This window comes from Trichomycterus rosablanca, chromosome 6 (assembly GCF_030014385.1).
Source record: "Trichomycterus rosablanca isolate fTriRos1 chromosome 6, fTriRos1.hap1, whole genome shotgun sequence".
Lineage (NCBI taxonomy): Eukaryota > Metazoa > Chordata > Actinopteri > Siluriformes > Trichomycteridae > Trichomycterus > Trichomycterus rosablanca.
Genome location: NC_085993.1, coordinates 1,019,198 through 1,036,325, shown reverse-complemented (window position 1 = coordinate 1,036,325; position 17,128 = coordinate 1,019,198). Strand labels below are relative to the sequence as shown.

Below are 17,128 nucleotides of genomic sequence, written 5' to 3'. Positions count from 1 at the left end.
TTCATTCTTTCTGTGCGGCCCGGTAATAAATGACTGACGGACCGGTACCGGTGCGCGGCCCAGTGGTGGGGGACCACTGGTTTATCTTTTTATAGTTTGTAAATCAAGATTTCAACAAACACAAATCTGAGCAGATTTGTAAATCCTACCTGAACGTGAAGGGTTAGATAACAGAAGGCATGTACAGAACGCCCCCTGCTGTTGATGGCTGGTAGTGCAGCTGCAATAATTCAATGAAAGACTAATTTTAAACACCAGTAAAAACTGACCAAACATATCGTCTCTCTGAGAGCTAAATGAGTGGGGATTTGTTATTGCTGACTTTACTTTATGAGGAGTTCCGCCCGCCGTGTCGGATGCAATAACATCCGTCTGCAGAACCTCGTCTGGAGTGCAAACGAGACTTTTTTTTTAATTTTTGTTTTTTACTTATATTCCTGATGGAGCACACGGATATAAGTTCTATGAGCTAATGTATTTTTAGCTTTTGTTTTTCTGTTCTTGGTGTTTCGGGGTTGTGATTTACCACATAATTTTTTTATAATAATAGCAAAGCGTCATCAAATATTAATGAAAATACTGTCTTATAATGTTACAAAAGTAAAAGTATTGTTAGCTTTTATGACACAGGCTCTAGGGAGGGGAGTCGTTACAGGGCCGAGGTTTAAGATTCACTCTTTGTTAATCGTCATTCGGTGCCTGTAGGCGGAGAGAAGCTGCTAAAGGGTGAGCTGTGCTTAAGCGGCGTGTTTTATTAATGTCGTTTCACCGCGTTCCACACGCTTTATTTCCTAGTAAAAGTAAAAGGTCAGCATGGCGACTGTGCTTCAAACTATCTAGGACTAAAGGACTCTTAATGGCGTGGTGCTGACTGGGAGAAACTAGGACGAGACGACTGGGGCGTCTCTGGCCCAGTACGACCGGCAGGGCACAATAAACTTTGCAGGTCGCGTCCCATTGCTCTGTGCAATAGAGTAAAATATGGACATTATAACCTGACAGGCACCAAACCAGCTCCTTCTAAACCAGTCGCTCACTGTGCTCCACATTAGTATTCGACTCTAGCAGAACATCGTAATCCAGGATCCTTTCCCAAACTCGTTCACCCTCTCTTAAAAGCACAGTGTGAGCCGCCCGATCCGTCCTGCCATTAAAGCAAAATCACCCGGAGCAGCCGGAGCTGCCAACCATAAAGCTCCTCACCCCCCCGGCTCTGTGGAAGCTCAGTAACTGGAAACAAAGCAGGTACAAAAAGAGCCTCTCTGGGTTCAGACGTGCTTAAAAGACTTGCTGTTTATTTGGGGACACCAGAACGAGCCTCACGCTGAACTACAGCTAACTGGAAGAGTTTGTTCAGGATGTTAATTTTGTTCATCAATGTTATTACTAATATTATTATTATTATTATTATCATTATTATTATTATTTTCATTATTATTATTATTATTATTATTAATTTCATATTTATTATTATTATTATTATTTGCATTTGCATTATTATTATTATTATTATTATTAATTTCATATTTATTATTATTATTATTTCCATTTCTATTATTGTTATTATTATTGTTGTTGTTGTTGTTGTTGTTGTTGTTTATTATTATTATTATTATTATTTGAATCATTACTACTATTATTATTAATTATTATAATTAATTTTTATTCATATTCAAATAATTTTTTAATAAATAACATTATCAATGTAAATGAATAAATACATTTTTGTTTTAATCATTAAACAATATAATGATAACAAATAAAAATAATAACAATAATGATAATAATAATAATAATTATTATTATTATAAAAAATAAAAGAACAACAATAATAAAAATAACAATAATAATAAAAATAAAAAAATGATAATAATAATAATTAAAATAATAATAATAACAATAATAATGATAATAATAATAATAATGATAATAATAATAATAATAATAATAATAATAATAATAATATTTGTTCCAAAGCTTTTTAAATAAAATTAGAACTTAAACATCTAAACTTGCGTGTGAACACTGAAATGCTAACACGATCCACCGCGTCCATGTTAACACTCGGCACCGCCGGTCTCACTCGACACCGCTCCTGAGGTGCAGGATTACGTCCGGCGTAATGAAACCCAGTGCTGGTAAACAGTGGGATTAGAACAGCTCTCCTGCTGTTCCTGCTGCTCTTCTGTCCACCACGACACGGAACCTCTACTGGGACTGTCGGCACCTCATCAGCGGCCGTGCTGAGAGGGTACGAGGGCTGCGGTGGCAGGCTCGAGCCACCCGTGATGAGTGGAGGATGAATCTGGCTTCACCTTAAATATTTGACCAGAGCTCATGTATTATTGACCGACGGCATCGCGGAGCAGAAATCAAATCGGCCTCGGTGCCCAGGGTTCTGTTCCTGTCTTAAAGGAATACAGAGAAGATATATATACAGTGTATCACAAAAGTGAGTACACCCCTCACATTTCTGCAGATATTTAAGTATATCTTTTCATGGGACAACACTGACAAAATGACACTTTGACACAATGAAAAGTAGTCTGTGTGCAGCTTATATAACAGTGTAAATTTATTCTTCCCTCAAAATAACTCAATATACAGCCATTAATGTCTAAACCACCGGCAACAAAAGTGAGTACACCCCTTAGTGAAAGTTCCTGAAGTGTCAATATTTTGAGTGGCCACCATTATTTCCCAGAACTGCCTTAACTCTCCTGGGCATGGAGTTTACCAGAGCTTCACAGGTTGCCACTGGAATGCTTTTCCACTCCTCCATGACGACATCACGGAGCTGGCGGATATTCGAGACTTTGCGCTCCTCCACCTTCCGCTTGAGGATGCCCCAAAGATGTTCTATTGGGTTTAGGTCTGGAGACATGCTTGGCCAGTCCATCACCTTTACCCTCAGCCTCTTCAATAAAGCAGTGGTCGTCTTAGAGGTGTGTTTGGGGTCATTATCATGCTGGAACACTGCCCTGCGACCCAGTTTCCGGAGGGAGGGGATCATGCTCTGCTTCAGTATTTCACAGTACATATTGGAGTTCATGTGTCCCTCAATGAAATGTAACTCCCCAACACCTGCTGCACTCATGCAGCTTCAGACCATGGCATTCCCACCACCATGCTTGACTGTAGGCATGACACACTTATCTTTGTACTCCTCACCTGATTGCCGCCACACATGCTTGAGACCATCTGAACCAAACAAATTAATCTTGGTCTCATCAGACCATAGGACATGGTTCCAGTAATCCATGTCCTTTGTTGACATGTCTTCAGCAAACTGTTTGCGGGCTTTCTTGTGTAGAGACTTCAGAAGAGGCTTCCTTCTGGGGTGACAGCCATGCAGACCAATTTGATGTAGTGTGCGGCGTATGGTCTGAGCACTGACAGGCTGACCCCCCACCTTTTCAATCTCTGCAGCAATGCTGACAGCACTCCTGCGCCTATCTTTCAAAGACAGCAGTTGGATGTGACGCTGAGCACGTGCACTCAGCTTCTTTGGACGACCAACGCGAGGTCTGTTCTGAGTGGACCCTGCTCTTTTAAAACGCTGGATGATCTTGGCCACTGTGCTGCAGCTCAGTTTCAGGGTGTTGGCAATCTTCTTGTAGCCTTGGCCATCTTCATGTAGCGCAACAATTCGTCTTTTAAGATCCTCAGAGAGTTCTTTGCCATTAGGTGCCATGTTGGAACTTTCAGTGACCAGTATGAGAGAGTGTGAGAGCTGTACTACTAAATTGAACACACCTGCTCCCTATGCACACCTGAGACCTAGTAACACTAACAAATCACATGACATTTTGGAGGGAAAATGACAAGCAGTGCTCAATTTGGACATTTAGGGGTGTAGTCTCTTAGGGGTGTACTCACTTTTGTTGCCGGTGGTTTAGACATTAATGGCTGTATATTGAGTTATTTTGAGGGAAGAATAAATTTACACTGTTATATAAGCTGCACACAGACTACTTTTCATTGTGTCAAAGTGTCATTTTGTCAGTGTTGTCTAATGAAAAGATATACTTAAATATCTGCAGAAATGTGAGGGGTGTACTCACTTTTGTGATACACTGTATATGTTGGGTGTCTGACTGGCTGATGGCACTGCTGAGATTCGAACCCTGGATCCACAGATGCCCTTCCTGATGCACCAACCCTTCTATTTGGATCCAGGCTTGTGACCTGCACTGAGAGCGCACTCCCAATGGCTAATGGTTTTGGCCATTCACCCACCTCCAGTTCATGCACCAATCGTGTCTATGCAGGAGCCCGACCGGCCAATAGCACAGCAGAGATTCAAACCCTGGATCCCCAGATCTCAGCACTGGAGGAATAGTGTGTTTTATGTATGGTTCAGTATAGCTGACGACTTCTCTGTGCCCATGTAAATAGGGCTCATTTGACTGCAGTCTATTAAAAACTACACAAAACTGTTATTCCATACTTAGCAGATCCGCTGTGGTGCCCCCTATATGTGGGAGCAGCCTAAAGAAATAAAAGGAAGCATGGGTGACTGTTCACAGTCAAGCAAGCTCTACATGGCTGCATGCCTTGGTTAATCAACATGTGAAGCACCAGTCAGTGTGTTGAGATGTATCGGAACTGAGACTGTGCATTAGGGTCTGGGTGTGAGCTGATACTCACTGGTGGTGTTTCCCGACATCTGGATGATGCACTTGCTTTCTTTGCTGGTCTCTCTGGAGTTGAAGGGTCGAACCCGCACCGCCACCTTGACCGAGGCCCCCGCCATGGCGCCTTCTCACGGTTCCTCAGAGGTGCTGCAGAAAACACGCCTGTCAGGGTCAAGAAAACACACGTTACTTCCTGAACATGTTTATTTTAATAATAAACCAGAATAATCACCAAAAACAGCAGCAGCAGTGTTTCATTTCTCTCATTAAATTCTTCAATTCTGAAGCTTTTATAATATTGTAAATACACGACATGGTCGAAAGTATCAGGACGCCCCCTCTAATTATTCAATTTATGTGTTTCTGTCACAACAACTGCTAACAGGTGTAATAAATCAATTTTGAAAATAAAATCAGTTCTTAGTTCTGCACCGTCTCTGTTCTGTCCACTTTCTCCACTGGATGATGTTTATGTGTCTTCTATTTACCAGAAAATTTAAAAATAAATGTATTTTATTTATTTTTTTATCATTATTATTATTATTATTATTATTATTATTATTATTGCTGTTATGATTATTTTTATTATTGTTATCATTATTATTATTATCATTATCATTATTATCATTATTATTATTATTATTGTTTTTGCTATTATTATTTTTATTATTATTATTTTAATATAATTATTAGTATCATTATTATTAAAATTATTATTATTATTATCATCATTATTATTATTATTATTGCTGTTGTTATTATTATTTTTATTATTATTATCATCATTATCATTGTTATTATTATTATTATTATTATTATTATTATCATCATTATCATTATCATTATCATCATTATTATTATTATTATTATCATTATTATTATTATTATTGTTATCATTATTGTTGTTGTTATTATTATTATTATTATTATCATTGTTGTTGTTGTTGTTGTTGTTGTTGTTGTTGTTGTTGTTGTTGTTATTATTATTATTATTATTATTATTATTATTATTATTATTATTATCATTCTTTTTATGCAAACTCAACACAGAAAGGACTCGGACCACTCCATCTGGGAATTGAACCCAGTACCACAATGTGCTACCCACTGAGCCACCACTCCACCCTGTTAATGTGTTTTTCATTTCGTACTTTGTTTCCGTTATTTTGGCCACCTACTTTATTTTCTCAAAATCATTTTTGTTTGATGATTTTTACCCACAGTGTTGTAGCGGTTCAGTATCCTTAAACAGAGGCTTCTAAAATAAATGTCAGTGTGTATTAATATTTCTTTTTTAATTTATTATGCTATTTGTCTAGCACTGTATCCATAGCGACAGTTTCACATTAATAATCCTAAATGTTGTACTGTGTTATATTGTTGTAGATGTGTCTGAAGCAACAACCCAACCCAAACAACCCAAAAACATGGGCAGCTGTAGCCTAATGGTTAAGGTACTGGACTAGTAATCAAGAGGTCGCTGGTTTAAACCCCATCACTACCAGGTTGCCACTGTTGGGCCCTTAAGCAAGGCCCTTAACCCTCAATTGCTCAGACAGTATGTTTTAATCCCGCGTACTGCTGTGGATTCCGGACGCTGTTTAGTGCAGCACTTCCTGTCTGAACACGAGGAATCTGTTAGAGCTTCAGTGTTTCGGTAAGGATCACGCCGTATCGACCCGGACGACCTTTTTAATCCGAAAGGAAATTCAATTACGTAGCTTCGATGACGAGAGGGAATCGATATCGGCACTCAATTTCCATGGCAACCGAGGGAACCGCACCGGCCGGACGATTTCTGGGATTCATCAGCATCCGGACTCAAGAACTCACGTCAGGAAACGGATCGAGAATAATTCGGAATGATCTGGATTTCTATTATAACTGCTCATCACATGTGGTCTGATCACCGAGAGCAGAGCTTCCCAAATGTTTCCTGCACCCCCCCCCCCCCCGCCCCCCCCCCCCCAACGTTTACACCTTTTGCTTACAAACTCCTCTAACATTAATTTTAAACATCGTAGTCCATAAAGAACAACAACTTTTTATTAAACAAACCTAAACAAAGTGGCCAATCACATTTACAGTGGAATTATTACAGTGGAAGTGACACGCCCTATGTAGCTTAAATTTCTACTCTGAAACACGCTCTCCCTGCAATAGCTCCACACTCCCTCTAGGAAGCGCTCTCCCACTTTTGGGAACCACTGACCTAGACCACTAAACCCACAGACCCATTCACCCACACTAATAGCCCACTAATAATAAAACACGGTCCTTCTCTGTAGTGAACAATTAGGGGCACCACCGCGCATCATTCATCTGCCTGTTTGATTCGGAACAGTTTTTACACCAGATGCCCTTCCTGACCAACCGTCCTCTTTATCCATGCTTGTGACCAGCACTGAGGGTGCACCGATATGCCCGCTGAACATTGATGTAAAGCACGGTGGAGGTAGTATTATGGTTAATAAAGCCTCAGTACTGTTTAATCACAGGTCAGGGTCAGGGAAGCATTCAGAACAGAATACATATAAATACACTGTATGGACAAAGATATTGGGACACCCCTTCTAATTACTGAATTCATGTATTTCAGCCACAACAGTTGCTAAGAGGACAACAGTTTAGGGAAGGCCCCTTACTGTTTCAGCATTATAAAAGCGAGCTCTATCAAGACATGAAGAAAAGCGCGGTTTAAAGAGACTCCAGTGTCCTGGAGCCAGACAAATACAAGTGCTGTCTTCTTTTGCCTGAAGGTACTTCAAAATATTTTGGCTGTTGTTCTAGCTGAAGAGCTCACACAGACGTCACTCTGTTTTAATATCGTTTGTTTCGGAAATGAGACGTCCGACAAGCTCACGGTCGGATGTCCGAATACTTTTGGCCATGGTGTAAAAAAGACGTAACCAAAGGTAGTGTAACCAAAGGACGTTTCATCTGTGAATCTGGGTGAGGATGCAAGAGACGGGGAGAGAGTGCTGTCAGGGTGTGTCTCTCCATACACAGAGCTGAGCTGCACTGCACTCGTCAAAGTGTAGGTGATAAGATGCGTACAGCTGCTGCAGATGTGTCGCAGGGGGCGTGGGTTAGCTTCGTTCTCCTCAATCAGAGCAGGAATCGGCATTGGTGGTCCCGTAGCCACACAGACGCTCTGACTGGTGGATCGTTTCTGACACCCTTGGCTGTAATTCGGTTAAGCCGAGTTGAGCCACGGTACAAAAAGAGGATGCCGAGTCAGCTACTGTTAGTGGAGGTGTATCCGGGGTCCTGCAGCGACAAAAGAACTGCTAGTCTGGCTAAATGTGACACACACACACACACACACACACACCATAACTGGACTGATAAGGACTGATATGATCGGAATTTCGGCTGCACTCCCGATGTCCAGAACTCACTCTGAGACTTCATTCTAGCACAGACTGAACTGAAATACGATGATGTTGTACATTACGCCACCATGGCTTTGTGATGGTTGTCCACCCAGACAGGTCAGCTTCCTCCAATACCCTCCAAGCCTCGCCCCTGATAACTCAAGGTTCCTTCCTTATAATACTTTAAGAGTTTTTTGTTGCCACTGTTGCTTTTGGATGCTCAACAGGGGTTTGAATCTCAGCCCTGCTACCAGTCGGCTGGGCGCTCCCTAGCGGGCAAAAATAGGCCTCTAGTCTGCTGCCCACATACTCACTCACTTATTCACTGTCTTAACCGCTTTTCCAATTAGGGTTGCGGGGGGACGCAGGAAGTGTGTGCTGGAGCCTATCCCAGCTTTTCAATGGGCGCAAGGCACACAGTAACACCCTGGACGGGGCGCCAGTCCATCGCAGGGCACACACACACACACACCCATTCACTTATAGGGCAATTCAGTGTCTCCAGTTAACCTGACTGCATGTTTTTGTACTGTGGGAGACACGCAGACACAGGGAGAACATGCAAACTCCACACAGAAAGGACCCGGACCGCCCCGCCTGGGGATCGAACCCAGGACCTTCTTGCTGTGAGGCGACAGTGCTAGCCACCGAGCCACCGTGCAGCCCGCTGCCCACATACGTGACAGTTATATCATAAAATGGCATCCAATCTACATACTTAGCCACTGTGCCACCTTTATTAATATCTGGAGTTTGGCAAGTTCTCCACTTTTCTTACGACTTCCAGCTGACCGTGAGCATGTCATACATCCCGTTATAAACACGTACGTTATTAAAATAGAGCGACCGATATGTGATCTTCTCAGCTAGACGGGGTGCCCCAGTACTTTTGTCCTGCTGGGTGGGAAAAGACGGGACTAAAAAGTGGGCGGGGTCTTTGAGGCTGTGTAAGGACCCTGGTTAGTAGGCTGAGGCGCCTGTACAGAAGTGGAGGAACGTGGAGATCAGTGCGTGACTCTCCATGTGTGAGACTGACCTCAGCAGTCGATCCACTGAAGTACGGGCAAATAAGAAGGGGTCGGTGGAGCGCGTTGCACATTGGAGGGAGGGCGTGTCAGGAGAACATACCCTCCTCGTACACCATCGGGGTCTCCAGCAGAGCAAGAGGAACCGGCTACGACTAAACTGGGAGAAAAAGGGAGACGCTCACTCTATTCAATGATCACTGTGTGTGACTAAGCTAATAAACATACAGGCGGTGTTTAAACCCGCGTATCTTCCCTGTGGTTTTATTTATTTAGACGACGTTCAGTCCTCGTACACGCTGCTAACGGTGCCGCCGTCGTTCCCATAATGCACTATCATGCTGCGCTACAATCTGCTCAGTCCCTGTGAGTTGTAGTTAAACAAAAGACGCTCGTATGTGTTGTCTCGTTATAGCAGCAGCGCTGGGACGATGGTACATGTCTCTAGATTCAAAAATATACAGCCAAAAGTATTTGGACACCTGAGCACAGTAGTATTTCTTCAGCTAGAACAACAGCTGCTCTTCTGAGAAGCTTCTCACAGGAGTTTGGAGTATGTCTGTGGGAATTTATTATATATTATATAAAATATATGCTATTATACCTAATTTATTTATTACATAATATATTAAATATATGCTATTATATCTAACTTATTTATTACATAATATATAAAATAAATGCTATTATACCTAATTTATTTATTATATAATGTATTAAATATATGCTATTATACCTAATTTATGTATTATATAATATATAAAATATGTTCTGTTATACCTAATTTATTTACAGTATTATGTATTATATAAAATATATGCTATTATACCTCATTTATTTATTATATATTATATAAAATATATGCTATTTTATCAAATTTATTTATTATATAATATATAAAATATGTTCTGTTATACCTAATTTATTTATTATACATTATATAAAATATATACCTGATACACCTAATCTATTTATTTATTATATATTAAATATATGCTATTATACCTAATTTATTTATTTATTATATATTATATAAAATATATACCTAATATACCTAATTTATTTATGTATTATATATTATATATTAAATATATGCTATTATACCTAATTTATTTATTTATTATATATTACATAAAATATACGCTACCAATTTTGTGGCAATAGTTAGGGAAGGACCTTCTACTGCTGTGCCTCAAAGCAAAGACGGCATGGGTAATAATTCCCAGGCACACTCTTGTGGACAGCCTTTTTGGAGTTGAAACTGTTGTTGCTGCCCACACACATGATTTGGATCACAGTTATATAAGACTAAGCCAATCTTGTCATTCAGTGAAATCCAATCTACAAGCCACTGTGGCATCTTTATTACTTTCTGTACTTCCTGACCGATATGTGATCGCCTCAGCTAGACGAGGTGTCCCAACACCTAGGACACGTTTACAGTAGCCAATACACCTACTGGCTTGTTCTTGGCATTGGATCCATGTGATGGAGATGTGCAGCACGACTGAGTCACCGTTTAGCACCACAGAAATAACAAAATTACCAGAATAGCCGATCATCCACCCACAGTCCAGCAGAAAAAAAGTAAATGTTCACCAAGAAACTTGTAGATGTGGAATCTGTTATTCAATCATTTATGGACACGGATCATTTTTAGCATGTATTTAACCTTTTAAAATGGTATAAAAACAGATGAAGCTGCACAGATTCCATTCTGAAGACTGGATTAGCCTAACCGATTTATTTATTCCATCGTTTAAGAACACCCGGTTCTTATCAGATCGAGATGGGTTCACATCTCTAAATGATGGACACAGGAGAGGAAAACACACTGGAGGAGACACCAGACCATCAAACTATACAACGAGTGTCTCTACAGTGGAGGCGACTCAGATCTTCTGATGTTGGACTCATTAGGATTGTTTTTCCTAGAACTTACACCACTGATCCACTAACTGATGTCACTTTATTTACTAATAAACTCTTAATTTTTTGTTACTTATTATTATCATTTACATTTTTAACATTGAGAAGACACCTTTATCCAAAGCGACTTACAGTCTGAGCAATGGAGGTTAAGGGGCCTTTTTCAAGGTCCCAACAGCAGCAACTTAGCAGTAATGGGGCTTGAATCAGTGACCTTCTGATTACTTGTCCAGTACCTTAACCACTAGGCTACAACTGCCTATTATTATTATTATTATTATTATTATTATTATTATTATTATTATTATTATTATTATTATTATTATTATTATTATTATTATTATTAATCATTATTATTATTAATAATAATAATAATTATTATTATTATTATTATTATTATTTATTATTATTTTTATGTTATTATTATTATTAATTATTATTATTATGTTATTATTATTATTATTATTATTAATTATCATTATTATGTTATTATTATATTATTATTATAATTATTTATGAATATTATTATTTATTATTATTGATTTTGTATTATTAATAGTAGTAGTAGTAATTATTATTATTATTATTATTGTTGTTGTTGTTGTTGTTGTTGTTGTTGTTGTTATTATTATTATTTATTATTATTATTATTATTACTATTATTATTATTGTTGTTGTTGTTATTATTATTTATTATTATTATTATTATTACTATTATTATTATTGTTGTTGTTATTATTATTATTATTATTACTATTTTTATTGCTATTGCTTTTTTTTTTTTTATTATTATGTCATTATATTAATTATATTATTATTTTATATAATAATATAATATATATATAATATATATGTATATAAAAGTATAATGAGATAAAATGTGTAGAGTTTGATAGACATTAGCAATAGATGTGGATTGGTGTGGCGTAGAGTTCCAGAGGTTCGAATCCCGGACTGGGCTCACAAATACAGAATGCGTTACATGAACCATTGGGGATGGGGGGGCACATATCAGTGCACTCTTAGTGCAGGTCCCAAGCTTGGATCAATAGGAGTGTTGTGCCTCAGGAATGGCAACAACTAACACGAGCAGATTCATTCATTAGCCTTGGTGTATGTAAACTTTTGGCCACATGTGTACCTACTCCAGGTAAAACTAACCTAACGTTGGTGGTTCTGCCTCAGATCAAATGTACATGTTGGTGTTTACATTGATGCTGTTTACATTTCTGAGAGTGAATGACTGAGTACTGAACACTGCGAGCTTTCAAAAGCACAAAGCTTCACATTAGCTTAAACAAACACGTATTTTCTAACGGCTGGCACACGGGCACACTGGCATCAGAGCGATGGATGAACCTTGACCACTCTGACGAATCCTGTTTTCTCTAAGATGGTGCAGACGGCCGGCCACGTGGGCATATTTAAGCTGCGGAAGTGATGCCACCAGAATGCCTTGTAGTGAAATTTAAGGACCTGTTGGTAACGCCCTGGTACCAGATCCTACAGGAATCCTTCGGATGGCTGGTGGAGTCCATGTTTTGGCAGGTCAGAAGTTGTGACAGTGTATTAGGCGGCTGGTTCTAATATTTTGACTCAGCGTGTGGATATTGATTTAAAAAATGATGATGATGATGTGAATCACCTGCTGGTGACGGAGTCGTTTATTAAATCGTGCTGCTGATTATGTTGATTAAGGACCATGACCAGGCAAGACCGCAGCCATGAATCGATTCTTTTGGGTGGGGTGGGGCAAATCTACCCGGGGGTGAGGGGGTACATCTTAAAACATTCCTGCCATCAATAACTGATTGAAACATGGACGAATCCTAACATTATGAGGGGAGAGGTGGTGTATGTTATGATTACAGCCTTGTGACTAGGAATTCATAACAGACCTCAGCGTGTGGGGATTTGTGCGTCCGTAACCTTATACAGTATATATGGTGTTCAAATATTTAAGTTATCCAAAGCCACAGCAGATCTGATCGTCGTACCAGACTCGGTACAGTTTTTACCCTGGATGCCGGGCTTGGGACCTGCACTGAGAGCGAACCGACAAGTGCAAGTGCACCTCCCAATGACTAAGCTGTTTTGATCATCTCCCATTCCTCAGACGTTAACCCATTCATGTTCATCCTCCAGAAGTCTCAAGAAGGAACACGAGAGAGACTACCGGGTGTGACTGCTACAGCCACTGACATGACCCTAAAGCTCATCACAGGAAACCCGGTGGTGCCACAACAACCAGAAAGCCGCCACCCCACCCATGGACCAATCGTGAGACTGGAGAATCACCATGGCAGCCACGAAGCCAGCAAATATTACGATTTATATATATAGTGAAGAGTCAAAAATGTTCACGCTGATGCCCATTTCATAAAAACGATGCATGTGACGGACAGGAACGTACTGAACATCTGCCTTAGAGGCCAAATCAGCATGGTCAGACAACAGGCGCAGCGGTCCATGCCAGAGGACATAACGGCTATTTGGATCCTGGTGATGAGATGAGTTAGAGCGATGGATGAACCTCGACCGCTCTGATACTGTATATCCTGTTTTCTCCAAGATGGTCCAGACAATCGGGCACGTATGCATCTTTTATCTTCAGAAGTGATGCCACCAGGATGGCGTTACCAAACAGCGCATTAGGCGGCTGGTTCTAATATCGCCTGATGGTGGGTGGCGGCTGGTTTGGATCACCTGATGGTGGGTGTCGTTTATTATATCATGATGCTGATTACGTCGATTCAGGAGCATGACCAGGCAAGAGCGCATCCATGAATCAAATTGTTTTTAAGGGGAGGGGTCCAGATCTACCAGGGGGTGAGGGTGGGGGGGTTTGGGGTCTCCTGCCATTCTAAAACATTCCTGCCATCAATAACCGATGAAAATGCTGATGTTATAATTACGGCCTTGTGACTAGGTATTCATAATGGACCTCAGCATGTGGGGATTTGTGCATCCGTAACCTTATATATGCTAGATTTCCATCTGGGCTTGGGACCTGCACTGAAAGCGAACTGACAAGTGCAAGTGCGCCTCCCAATGACTAAGCTGTTTCAACCGCCTTCCCTTTCCTCAGACGTTAGCTCGAGGCTCGACCGGTCGATAGCACAGCAGAGATTTGAACTGCCTTACCACTAAACCATGAAATACAAAGATTTATGGTCATGTGACCATCACTTTGATAATAATACACATCAAATATTCTCTTATTGCACCAGAACCTCAACGATTTGTGCCATAATTATATTAAAACGTCTAAAAGAACACGTTATACACACATTTTTGGTTTATTTCTTTTTAAATACTGGACAGAGAAAAGATCAATAATCCAGAAAATACAAGAATTTAGTCAAATATTATTATTATTAAATGTTTTTCAGTTTGGTCGCCCAATGGTGGGTGTAAATTTATGACATGATTCAGCTGATTTTGCCCCTGATGCGCATTTAGAAAATAAATAGATGAAACAGTTAATGATAAACCACGGAATATGAGCATTTATTGCCGGATTATCTTTATCTGATATAAAATTCATGTTAAATAAAGAACCCTCGATGTGTTAAATAGTTCAGATTTGAACCAGGTTAGATCTCGCATCCTAAACAAATTTACAGACACCACAGCACAGCTCAGTGCCGAATTACATGGGAGGCTCATCTGTGGTAATTTGACCCCACGTGTGACCTGAAGTGTTTCATTCATTTGACGTCAGGCGGTGTCGGATGTTCTTCCAGTCTCCTGGTGACCTACCAGCTCCACGTATGACCGGGCATCCATCACGGACGCCCACATCACACACATAATCATATCCATCGTCTGCCCTGATCTGTCATTTCTACCAACACGACGGGCTTGTTTTTGGAGCCGCACCCCAGAGCGGGTCCATCTGAGCCTCATAAAAACCGCAGTACCCTGAAACCTGATCGAACCCTCGGCGTTTACCTTCTCACCGCTCCTCCAGTCCTTCTCCTCCGCTGTAGATCTGCTGATTGGCTCCCAGAGGTCGTGGGAAAATCACGAATACCCCCTCGTCCTCGAGCCCCCCGTGGAGACGGAGGCCTGAAGGGGGGTAAAAGGGGGTCCGGAGGCCCGGATAGACTTGCGTAATCCAAGCGAGAAGGTTTTCTGGAGGACAGGAACGGGCTGTTCTCTCTAACGCAGGAGCCAAAATGGCTCAGAGCGGTGATGCTGAGCCGGACTGAAGCAGTGACATCATTGGGGGGGAGGAAGCACCATCGGTGCAGCAGGACGGGCGAGAGAGGGGGGAGAGAGAGGACCAACGAGAGCGAGGCGGAGTAGGAGGAGACTGAGGGGGGGAGGGTGATGGAGAGGGATCAGAATCCTGAGGGAGGGAACGCGGCACACAATAACACGGCCTCATCCGTTTATCCGGCATCACAACCATCACACGCCGGCTTCAGGGATTAACGCAACAGATACGGAACGTACACAAATATATAGAATACAGCTCAGGTTCAGGAGGAGCCGAGAGGAACCTAAATAAATACACTGCAAAATAAATTATAAAAACTTTTAAATGTTTAGAAATATTTATAGAATTATGGGCAAAAGCAGAATTGATATTTAAGAAGGTTTATTTATTTATTTACTTATTTATTTATTCATTTATTTACTGTACACATTTATTGCATTTATCTAAACAATCATTTCTTTCAGAATTCAAAATAACCTAAATTAAATTAAATAAACATTTTTAAACATTAAAAAAAATTTACAGAATTATTGGGCAAAAGCAGAATTGATTCTTATTTATTTAATGAATTTTTGTTTACTTATTTATTTATGTACTTATTTATTTACTGTACATATTTATCACATTCATCTAAACAATCATTTAGTTTCAGAATTTTATTTTATTTTTTAACATTTAAAAAAAATTATATAGAATTGATTTATAAGAAGGTTTATTTATTTACTTATTTAATTACTTACTTACTGTACGAATTTATTGCATTTATCTAAACAATCGTTTTGTTTCAGAATTTAAAATAATCAAAAATAAATTAAAAACATTTTAAACGTTTAGAAAAAATTATAGAATTATTGGGCAAAAGCAGAAATTGATTTAAAAAAAAGGTTTATTTATGTATTTATTTGTTTGTTTAATTAATTATTTGTTTATTTAACTATTTATTTACTTACTGTATGCATTTATTGCATTTATCTAAACAATTGTTTAGTTTCAGAATTTAAAATAAAAAATGAAATTAAATAAACATTTTTAAACATTTAGAAAAAAATGATAGAATTATTGGGCAAAAGCAGAAATAGATTTTTAGGGTTTATTTATTTATTTAAATTTTTTTTTTTGCTTTATTTAATTACTTTTTATTTACATATTTATTATTTAATTATTTGTTTATTTATTTACTTATATATTTATTTTACTTATTTATTTATTTTACTTATTTATTTACTTACTGTATGCATTTATCGCATTTATCTAAACAATCTTTTCAGAATGTAAAATAACCAAAACTAAATGAAAAAAAAAACATTAGAAATTTAGAAATAATTTAAACATTTTTAAACATTTAGAAATATTTATAGAATTATTGGGCAAAAGCAGAAATTAATTTTTAAAAAGATTTATTTATTTATTTACTTAGTCATTTATTTATTTATTTAATCCATTTTTTCTTTATTTAATTACTTTTTTATTTACATATTTATTTATTTACTTATTTGTTTACTTAATTATTTGCTTATTTATTTACTTACTGTACATATTGATCACATTTATCTAAACAACTGTTTAGATCAATTAAAATAAGCAATATTATTACACTGAGTAAAAAATACATTAAAAGAAAAATGTTAAAAATGATAGAATTATTGGGCAAAGGCAGAAATAGATTTTACACACACACACACGGTGCAGTTGAAAAGAAGCGGTCGGTACTGCACACGTGTCGGAGGGGGCGTGTGTCAGTCACGACCCTCATCAAACAGGAGTGGAACTGAAATACTACGACTAGATTGGGAGGAAATTTCGGGGGGAGCATAAAAAAATAGTTTTGCATTGTTTAGGAAGCACAAGGTGAATATAAAAACGCCATCGAAGACCCCGCCCACTTGTTAGTCACGTCTTTTCGCACCCAGCAGACTAGCGGCCAATTTTGTCCGC

The 17,128-nt window shown here is 38.9% G+C and overlaps 1 protein-coding gene across 11 annotated transcripts in view; it reads right to left on the bottom strand.

The window, feature by feature from the left end:
• Positions 1-15,125, bottom strand: part of kif1aa (kinesin family member 1Aa) — an 80,919-nt gene extending 65,794 nt beyond the window's left edge. For 10 of the 11 annotated variants that reach the window (XM_062997215.1, XM_062997218.1, XM_062997220.1 and 7 more), the window contains exons 1-2: positions 14,923-15,125; positions 4,651-4,799 (exon numbers count right to left, since the gene is read on the bottom strand). In XM_062997215.1, coding sequence (XP_062853285.1) covers positions 4,651-4,756 — 106 coding nt within the window. In that variant the 5' untranslated portion in view covers positions 4,757-4,799; positions 14,923-15,125. Of the gene's footprint in view, positions 1-4,650; positions 4,800-14,730; positions 14,861-14,922 lie in introns of those variants that run through there. The other variant, XM_062997216.1, reaches the window with a different exon arrangement.
• Positions 15,126-17,128: the final 2,003 nt, after the last annotated feature.